We start from the raw sequence: 10533 nt of genomic DNA on the forward strand, positions 1-10533 counted from the left end.
CTACAGTGCATATGAACTAAAGATGACATAAGAGTATTATATAATTCATCAGTTTTGGCTGACCATTAGGTTGTTGCAGTAACATCAAATTATGTTAGCCTATAAGTCTTAATTTTATTTTTAGATATTTTCTTTAGTAAAACTAAAATAAGTGACAGCAGTTATTTAAATGGCTATTAAAATCATTACTTAAATATTTTAAATGAAGCCATTTGGCTTTTTTTCCCCTTTTCTGTTCAACTTAATACAAATTGACTTTTTATGAGTTTGTAACCTTTGCCAGTCTTGGAATATAAAATGGTTCACGACACCATCAAATCAGAGATGTATATCAAAAGTTTGTGGTTTCTGGGAAAATACCATTCTGTCTTGCAAAGTACTGGCAACTCAGGAGAAATGCCTGAAGCATTTAGAGACTGATATTTATGTTTGGAATTGTTTAGCTATTTATTTAGACCTCATGAAATAGCTAAACATCCAGCATCTGAAAAGTGAGTTAGCTCTCATGATAGGAAGCTTTTCAGTGTACTCTGAAATTTGCAAATTTAGACTTTCATGTGAAGATGAAAAAAGCTCAAATAAGGTAGCCTGCGTGGTGTCACAAAGAGAAGACCTCAACTGTGAACAAAGTGCAAATTGAGAACTACTGTCTCTGTAAAGTATACAAACATAAAGCTGCAGTGAGGCTATTACTTCCTGAGGCTGACATGAAAATCTCTCTATTACGCTTATCTCATTTCATTGTTGCTTTTTAAAATCCTGTTGTCAGCAGTCAATCTGGTAAGAATGAGATGACTTTTATCTTTGAAGCTTCTTGGGACAGGAATGGAGGCTTCTGAGCTGGTGGTTGCACTGGTCAGTGGTCCTCCCTGCCCTTTCTGTGTAGATAAAATACATGTGACTTTAGGCAACGAAAATATATAGTATGCAAATGTTAAAAAAACCCCAAACCAAAATGTAACTTTTACATATGAAAGTTTGGGGATACTTCTATACTATTAAGGCTTAAGTAGAAACATTGAGTGGGGTGAGACTTTTAGTGAATAGTACTTCTGTTGATAAGTTAGTTACCAAAACCACTTTCTGTGGCTGCTTAAAATAGTTAATGGAGAATGGACTGAAATTACCTTCTGCTTCTCTTCACAGGCTGAAGAACAATGGCTTCCTTCAGCAACCTGACTATTGGCATTGCTGTTGCCAGTTTTACTGTATTTCAGCTCCTGTTCCATGTTTTAAGTTCTTGGGTGTCAACACGAATAACACCTGGTTTTAACAATCTCAGCCAAAAAAGGAAAATCGAATGGAATTCAAGGTAGAGTGTTCAAAACAAACTACAGCTAATGACCTACCTGAAATTGTCAACATATGAGCCACCTGGGTGTGTATATATAAAACTGTAGAAAATGTTATCAGTTAAACATATGTAAATATTAGGGGGACAGCTGTAGGCATTAGACAAATTCTGAATGTAAAATGCTGAGGCCCCTTCTTGAACGTTGAGCATTACAAACACTTGTACATTAAATGCTTTGTTAGACAGTGATGCCCAAGTGAAAGTCAGTAAAAAAAACAGTGACTGGTGAGAGGTAATAAGCTGAAGTGGATTAATTTTAAATGGCTTCTCTGTGACTCTTCTAGTAAAGAGAAGTACAAAATTCCCTTCCCCTAAACATACGTGAGAATCAAAACTATTGCAATCTATTTCATGATCTAAATGCTAGTGTATCTCTGGTCATGCTTTTGGGTGCAAAGCAAATTGCTCTCTCTTCTCCCAGTGCTACTACACTGCAACCTGTTTTATGTGAGTTACGTTCTTTTAAGAAATTTGATGAATCTTTGGGATAGTATTGGAGTGAGGCAGGGTTAGACAGGTACATCTGTGTGTTGGTGGGGAAGAAGACTGCAAGAAGAGGAGGGGAAAGCTATAATAGACACAGGATACACATTCAGGAAGGAGTTGTGGAAACTCAGTCTAAAAACCTCCTCACTCCCTTTGTGTATCTGCAGTTCCATCACTGGGACGGATCCACCTGCATTACACTTGTCTCCCCAGATAAAGCTCTGGTTGAAACTTGTTCAACACTTAATCTTTCATGGGTGTTTTCCTCTCTTTTAAGCCATAAAGGAAGTATAGGGTAGTAATTGCAAACAGGATGATCACTGAGATTTTATTTGCAATATACTACTCTGAAAGGGTATATATAGTACACAAGCTTCTCCAGTTGAAATTAATTGATATAGTATAGCTTTATGCTTGAGTAGTTTATTACAACTTTAAAATATTTTTCTGGTGTTTCTCAAATTTAAAGCTCAAAAATGTGTACTGTATGGCTGTCATTCTACTCAAAATGCAGTAGTATCACTGTTCCTCTCAGTGCTGTTTAAAGGCAATATCAGGTAGATACTTTTAAAGTTGTTTCCATTGTTCTAGGCAGCATTAGCAACTCAAATAGTCTTGCCCTTCCATTTGGCAAGTGTCCACCTGCAGTGTTCTTAAAGGCATCATCTTCATTTCAGTTCAGTCTTTGAATAATTACATATCTGCCAGTACAACTTCATAGGATGCCTGTTCATGATATCAGTGCAACTTAGGTTTATCTCTATGTTACAGTTGACAATGGAGGCAAACAGGGGAACTGAACTAAACTAAACTGTTGTCATGTTGGAGCTGAACTTTTGTCTCTAAGCCACATCAAGTGACCCTTGCATTGCATAATAGGCTTTCTGAGAACTTATCCCATGCCTGGCAGTGCTATGCTAAGTTGCAGTGCTTTGCATAATAACATATGAATTGTTTCACACATCACAAGTGTGCCGGAAATAAGCTGCTCTGTAATCTCTGGGCTACTTTGTAGTAAGGTGTTTAACTACTTAAGTTGATACAGCATCCCAGGCTGTGTCCTTTTTTACTTCTTTCCACAATTTTTTTCTTGGAGTTGACAGCAGGATGTAAATGGTAGCACACAGATGAGTGGTGGTCTAGTGCTACATCCAGTTCTGGAGTTAGAAGGCATGAAACACAAAGCATCATTCTTCAACAGCTTGTTGATGTTGTACCTGAGGAGGGCATGAAGTGAAAGAAAGGCCAACTGTGCTTGTGTTTCTACAAAAGATTGACTGCTAACTCTGCTAACCAAACATAGTGTTTTGTCAAACTGCTTCATCACTCCAGTGTTTCACCAAAATGAAGGTGCCCCAAGGAGTATCTTACATGTACAGAGAATGTAGATGGACATATATGTACCCTACAGACAACTGTGAAGGTAGAGAAAGTTACTGTCTCCCAGTAAAATGAGTTGGGTTAACTTAAATGATTTAAAAGTAGATGGTTGTTATTTTGTCCTGTATTGAACTGGTGTAGGGAGTACTCACACAAATGGTTCTTTTGGCAGTCCTGAAGGAAACTGGCACAGAGGGTGGTTATGCATTTTTATCAGCTCAGCTGGGTCTGGAAGAGGTCATCTGCCTGAAATGAGCTGTAGTATTGAAAATATATTGTTACAATTTGGAGGGCTTTGTAATCAAGCATTTGAGCTGCAGCTCTGGACTGTGTTTTCTATACTGTCAATTTGTTCATTTTGACCTTCCAAGAATTAAGAACCAAGAAGGTAATTGTTTCTGGAATCTTAAGTGTGCAGGCACTCAAATTCAGTTAAAAACTATACTTAAACACAGATGTAGTGTATCTCTTTAATTTGTTGTGCATAAATTTCTGCCACCTCTTCTGTAATACACGTTTGTACTGCTATTAAGCAGTTGCAAAAAAAAATTTCAATAATAAAGGAACAGGTATGCAACTTATCAGTGCAACTTTTTTCTTTGTGAGTTAAAGGATGCGAGCTTTGACAGTAATTTCAAGGAAATGTACGGAGCTTGATAGCTTGACCTAGATTCCATATTAAAATGGAGCGTTGCACTATTTCCCTTCTGTCCCCTCTTCTATGGAGAAACTTCAAAGTCCACAGTTAAGGAGGAAATCTGCTGGTGTGTGTGTTTTTGTGTGTGGTGTGTTGTTTTTTTTGTTTACTTCTTCCCCTTCAAATGTTGTGCTTGTGTTCTAAACACTAAGGTTTGGATGAACAGCCACTCCCGAGACAAATTGCAAGTATAAACTAATGAGCTATATTCTAGACAAATTTTACTTCTTTCGGCATTATCCTCTCCTGGAGTTCAAAAATCCCATGTATTTCTCAAACACTAATATTATATGCCATGCTTTGTTTTAAAAAGGAAGCAAAGTTCTTGGCTCTCTGTTAATTCTGTGTTGCAAGAGTAGACACTTTAATTAAACTATTAACTAACATTAAAATTCTGATAACTAAATTTTCTTTGTTTAAAAAAAAAGGGGGGGGGGAGGAAGCAACCTGTGCTATCTATAATGGTTAGTAAATGTTCTCATACAGCTTATCGCATTTGACTATTCATACTACATTAATCTCCCATTTTTTTGGAACAGTATTGAAAAAGCTGCTGAAAATAGCATGATGATACTCTTTAAACAAATTGTAAATAGAGACTTCTTTAATGAAAAGTTACAGAATCTTCTAATGCCAGTGGACAATAATATAACTTCTGGAAACAGACTAGGGATTGTAACATAGTCTTTCTTTGCAAAGTCTTCCATGAGAACTAAGATGTTTTCTTCAAATCTTGCATGGTAGAGTTTAGACCCCTGAGAGTGACTTATGCACATTTAAAATATTAATAACTTCCAAATACATGTATTCAATATGTACAAAGACAAGACTAATAACAGCATCTGTACATTTGTGTGCATATTGTTAATGCTGTGAATATGGTGCTAAAGGTGTTTCCAATCACACAGCATTGAACTTAGAGTTCTCATCTTTCAAATAGCATCCATGCTTCAGTAGAGCTATTTTGGCACATAATTTTTTTTCTTCCTAGTCACAGTTGAAAAGTGGGAAAGCAGGCAGTAGCTACACAGTATTAGATAAAGTTCATAGTAGTGTTAAACCCATGGCTAGAGGAACAAGGTTACACATTTTGGATCCACGCCCATTGCATTGTTCTACCTTCCAAGAATACATGTGGACTCAAAAGGGTAGGAATGGCCCTGGCCTGTGTGCTGGCAGAAACCCTGCCGGGGCCTCTGTAAATAGGTAATTCTCTTTAAGTGCTTGTTAACATTCAGAGTTTATCTACAATGTGCATGCAGCCTGTATACTTGAGACTGGTGTCTTTGGAAAAAAAAAAAAGTGTTTAGTACGCAAGCATGGACAAGGCAACTCTGATTACTGTGACTTTCTATAGGACAAGAGGAATATAAAATAAAGCTGCGAGCTGCTAGTTCATATGAACCTGTAGCTGTTATACCTCAGATACTGAGCTGCAACTTTTTGATATACAAGTTTTGTCTTTGAAAACCAGAATCTACTTCAAATGCACTAGAAATTCTTTCTGAAACTTTACTTGATAGGATTTTTCATTTAATGCCCCTCTTTCCAAAGCCTGAACTTGGCAGATTTATTATGGGTCATCTACTAATTTGGTGCCTGAAGGGAGAAACCTGCTGCTGCAGGACTCATGGGCCAATCTGAACATGAAATGCATACAGATTTTCCAGTAAATGGGACAATACAGTAAGTATTTATTAGAGAACTGGATGTCATATTGTCCTTAGGGATTCAGTAATATATGGGATAATTGGAGGAAAATGTAGATCTGAGTTACTTTAAGATCCTACTTTCTATTCGATCCTGCTCAAATCCAATAGATTCCTTTTTGACTGTTTTTCCCACCTGTCATTGTATAAGTGGTTGGATGTACTGTAACGAAGAGATGATTGTCTTTCACAGAGGTATCTGGATGCGGTTGAGAATGTCTTTGGAAACATCCTACCTTAAGCACAGTGTAGAAAGCTGTGAATGGCAGTACCTTCTTGTGACTGTGATCTCTTTTTCAGGACAGTGTCCACATTCCACGCCTTGGTGGTTGGTGGGTTTTGCCTGTATATTTTGTTGTACGATGATGCTGTTAATGCTGACCGTCTCTGGTAAGGCATGTTACATCTATGTTGTGTTTACACAATAAAATAACATAACTGAGAAGGAAAAAATAATCCAGCAGTGTATTAATTACTGAAATAATTGTTTCATTTCCCATTAAAATATGCAGTTGTGATGTGTCCATTTTTATGTCTGTACTGTTTTATAATTCCAAATTATTTTGTCAGCATTAGTGTCCTAGTGCATTATGTCTCTGTGAAGTGGAATAGATAAAACACAAACAATTGATTTGAAATAGCATATTAAATTACTAAAGCATAGAACTAAGAGTGTAACTGTAAGTTGGCATGACTGAAACATGCTATTTACTATAATAACTTTAAAGTGAAATTGAAATGCTGTTGCAGGTCTGGAGTGTGTGTGTGTGAAAAAGCTGAAGGGGCCTATTATGTGTTTCAAATATATATGTCTAAATTGATAAATTAAGATATTTATATTTCTGCCTCCCATAAAGCTTCTATGAATCTTTGTTTTAAAAGAACTATGAAAGTTTGAAGTGCTCTCTTCACAAGCAATAAGAATATTTAATAAATGGACTTCTAATATTTTTCTCTAGTTAACAAAATATTCTATATTAAGCTTATCTTTTCTTGATTTCTAGTTATATTGTTTTGTTTCACACTTTTTTGAGTGAGGAGGAACAAGGTGGTTTTGTTTTAGTCAAGTTAATTATAGATTGGTGTCGGTGTTTTGACACTTCACTCGTTATCCTCTGTAACTCTTTCCTTATAGAAGGAAGAGGCCATATTTTTCCTGAAGATTAACTACTTTAAGTTTTGTTTCATATTTCTGTCATAGACTCTTGTTTTTAACCTTGTCAAAGGATCACACTGCGAGTCAGTTTAAACTTGCATAAACTTATCATCCGATGCTTGTTCTGCTCTTTTGATATTGTAAATTAATGACAACGCAGTGTGGACCAGACAGGACTGAATGCTTGAAGTGCTCTACCACTGACTTGTTATGTGCCTTTAATAAATGTAACGCTAATTCATAACACAAATGTAGGCAACATTGGCCTCTTCTGTATGTAGTGATACATGATTAAATTGTTGGCTGTTTTGGATGTTTTTCATTGCGTTCTTGTATCTTTAGGGAGACCAAATACAGTCTGCATATCATATGGGATCTGTTAACCATGTTGAAAAGCAGCACGTTATTATAACTCTCTCAGTGTGTGTTGTGGTAAGCTTTATCAGATAGAAGCTTTTATCCTGGTTTTTTTGAGTAGAACTTGTTCTCAACAGTACAAAAGAAGTAGTGAATGGCAGAAATAAAAGCTTCTTGGCGATGATAAATAAATTGAGTTTTCACGTTTACTAAATTTTCCTGGTATAGTTCCAGGAAAAATTCAAATTAAGCAGAAATCAAACCACTTTTTGTTCTTATGTTAGTTATGTTAGATATTTTTGTATACTGCATTGTAAACTTAATCTTGCTTATGGAGCCTTAGCATCCTAGATTATGTAAAAATATTAAATCTCAAAAGGCAAAATTCATCTGCCTTTGAGGGAATTTTTTTCTGTATTTCTATTATTGCTTCTAAATAGTGTCTTCTCTTTGGCTGTGTTTACAATTATTGCTATCAGTGGGTTTATTTACATTTGGTAGAGTAAGGAAGACTTTATATATATATTTAAAAATCTAGTGGAAGTATGTCTAATGTGTGTGTTTTAAATAAAAGCTGCAGGTTCATTTCATGGCAGTATTTCTGTAAATTGTTGCTAGGTCAAAATTATCTTAGTGGTTTCAGGAATTTGTCAATTAAAAGTCCACAGAACACACTATAGATGTTCCAATGATTTGAATTCATGTCCATGCAAGTGATTAAGTGCCATGGAAGACCAAACGTAATATTGCCCATGGCTTTACAAGTACTTGTATGTAGCCTGCAAGTAAAATACAACTTTGTGTTAGGCTTTCTTCTGCCAATGAAGCCAGAATTGTAGAGTGGTTTCCTCAGAATTTGCAGATGTACCTTTTCTTCTAAGGCTGACTTTCACATTTCTCTTAAAAATGAGATGGCTACCATTAGTCTATATATTCCCCTATGTCATCTTGATTCGCAGTACACAGTAATTAAAGCCTTAGCTGACCATGTAGAGGTTTAACTATTTTTTTTCCAATTTCTTTTATGGTTTAGCTGTACATTAAGTCTTAAGTTGCTTATAATTTTTACATTGATTAATAGCTGAATTCACATAGTCCTGATTTTAATTGACTAAGACTGAAGAGGAAAAAAACAAATGGTATGGGAAATGCCAGATGGACTGCCACAAGGCTGCTCAGTCTGGAAATTTAATGCCCTTTTGAAATGCAGGCATAAGCTGTGGGACTCGGTCATTTACAGATATGAAGGATGCATAAGGCTTTCTGTAGGGGTCTCTTATTAACAATACAAGAAACATTTATGAATCTAGTTTCAGTAGTTTGTAAGTAACTGTCCAGGAATCCTTCATGCAGCTTTCTTGCACTGTTCTAGCCCAGGTAGCCTGAAAACACTACACAGATGTTCTGATTTTAGACTACTGGGAAGCTTTTGACACAGACACTCTTGCTCTCTAGTTATTGTCACCATCTTTGTGTAGTCATTGACTGGATGACAGTATCCAATGAGTTCTTTTCTGTGGCATTTAAAGATATTTATATCTATAGTGAAAAATCAGAAGTTCTGAGCCTCTACGCATGTCAGCCGAACTTCTGTATTCACGTGAAGCTTAAATGCATGGTGATGATGATACCCATATGTTTTGAAAGCGATCAGGTCTTCTGCTAAGAGTTTGGGTTCAGTGGAGAGAGGATGTGGTATGACTGTCGGGTAATGCCTGAAACTAGGTACAATAGATCTAACAGACGATAATAAAGACCAGAGCATTGATAAGTTACAGGGAAGCATCGGCATTGTGTTTGTATACATTTTTTGATGGTCTAGGACTTCTCGTAACACTTTGCCTTTTTTCTATATGTAATGCAGACTAGCTAACATAGATGACGTAGAAATTGTTTTTGAGGTAGTGAGAATAACGTGGTAGAAAATGTAGAGGTGGTAGAGATTGGAGAAGGAGAGGAAGAGTATGTAAGTAAGTGAATTGAGTTGTAGCTTCACAGAAGAGCAGACTTTTTCATGTGACTGTCCATTTTACAATCATTACACTTTTTGAAGTCTGATGTTTGATTAGCAATTTCTATGACTCTGTATCTGCCAAATATCTGCAAAGTGTGAAGAAAGTCAGTCATGTGGACTTCTGTTTATCTGCCTATGCATGTTCACGTGTAACTCATTTGCTACACATACCTCCTTAGCAATCACAAAAGAGAGAGCTCTTCCCTTTTTCTTATTCAAGTCATTCCCTGTTTGTCACTTAGGCCTCTTGCATCAAAACTAGGCTGCAAACATCAGGGCTCATAAGCTTCACTGCATTTCCTGCTCAAGGAGATGGATCAGGAAATCTGGAAGATTTTAGACTAAATTCTAAGTTTTCCATTAATTGAGATTAATTTGGGATTCTTACATGGACTCTTGAAGGGACGTGACAGATGGGCAGTGCAGCCATATATATTGTTGAAGGGTTGGTTTAGAAAGTCTAGAGAAAGTTTGTTGCAAGACTACCATTCTCATGTAAAGAGTAAAGGGAAGTGAATCATTCCCTGTCTCATTCAGTTAAGTCATGTTTACCAACATCAAGGAACCAATTTCATATACTCAGTCTTTTGCATCTTCTCTGGAGAAGAATATGAAGGTTCTTGAGTGCAGGCTCAGTCTTGGTGGTGATGTGCTGAAGTGTGTTGGGAGCACTTACAAGTTTGGTTATGATGCTGCTGCAGCTGGCAGTTCTAATGGGAGGACTGTAACTATTTAAAGAGTTTCTGCTAAAGTTGTGAGAATACATGTGTCTATGTTTTGTATCTAGCTGTGACTTTCAGAAGACCTACACCTAAAGAAGCTCTCAGCCCACAACCCATGTAGCTCAGGAAACCAGATTTTGAAGCCATGGGAAAATGTTCCTGTCTCAAGTTAAGAGAGCCTCTATGGCAAATCTAAAGAGATGGAGTGAGCTCCAGGCTCTCCCAGTAATGTTTTTCCTCACCTAACGGCAGAATTCTGCTTTTGTGAGTCCTTCTGTTTTCCTATAAGCTACCCTCTCACTCAGGGAAGCAGTTAGTTTTAGATGCTAAGAAAGCCTTAAAATTTAGTGAACAGATTGTAATAATACAGGGAGTCCCTTCCACTGCTTTATTCCAATAGGATTAAAAAATAATAGCTAGGTAATAGCATTTTACGGCTTTCTAGCGGAAGTAGACTTTGTATTAGAGGTGGCTGTAAGCACAGTTATGTTCTTTTTTTCTGAAAAGGTTTACAAGAAAGATTGCTTTCACAGCTAGTCTTGAGCAGTCCACATTTTATGAATCTGTAGACCTGTCACTATTCATACTTACACAAAGCATATCTAGATTAGATGCCAAGCTTAGTTAAAAAAAAAAGTTATGATCTTTATGCTGAGGG

The 10533-nt window shown here is 36.6% G+C and overlaps 1 protein-coding gene across 1 annotated transcript in view; it reads left to right on the forward strand.

The window, feature by feature from the left end:
• The first annotated feature begins 1144 nt into the window (after window positions 1-1144).
• The window catches only part of TMEM56 (transmembrane protein 56), an 18297-nt gene continuing 8908 nt past the window's right edge, over window positions 1145-10533 (forward strand). The window contains exons 1-2 of the mRNA XM_009710517.1: window positions 1145-1312; window positions 5927-6016. Coding sequence (XP_009708819.1) covers window positions 1158-1312; window positions 5927-6016 — 245 coding nt within the window. The 5' untranslated portion in view covers window positions 1145-1157. The remainder of the gene's footprint in view (window positions 1313-5926; window positions 6017-10533) is intronic.

This window comes from Cariama cristata, unplaced genomic scaffold (genome assembly GCF_000690535.1).
Source record: "Cariama cristata isolate BGI_N322 unplaced genomic scaffold, ASM69053v1 scaffold35811, whole genome shotgun sequence".
In the NCBI taxonomy this organism is placed as follows: domain Eukaryota; kingdom Metazoa; phylum Chordata; class Aves; order Cariamiformes; family Cariamidae; genus Cariama; species Cariama cristata.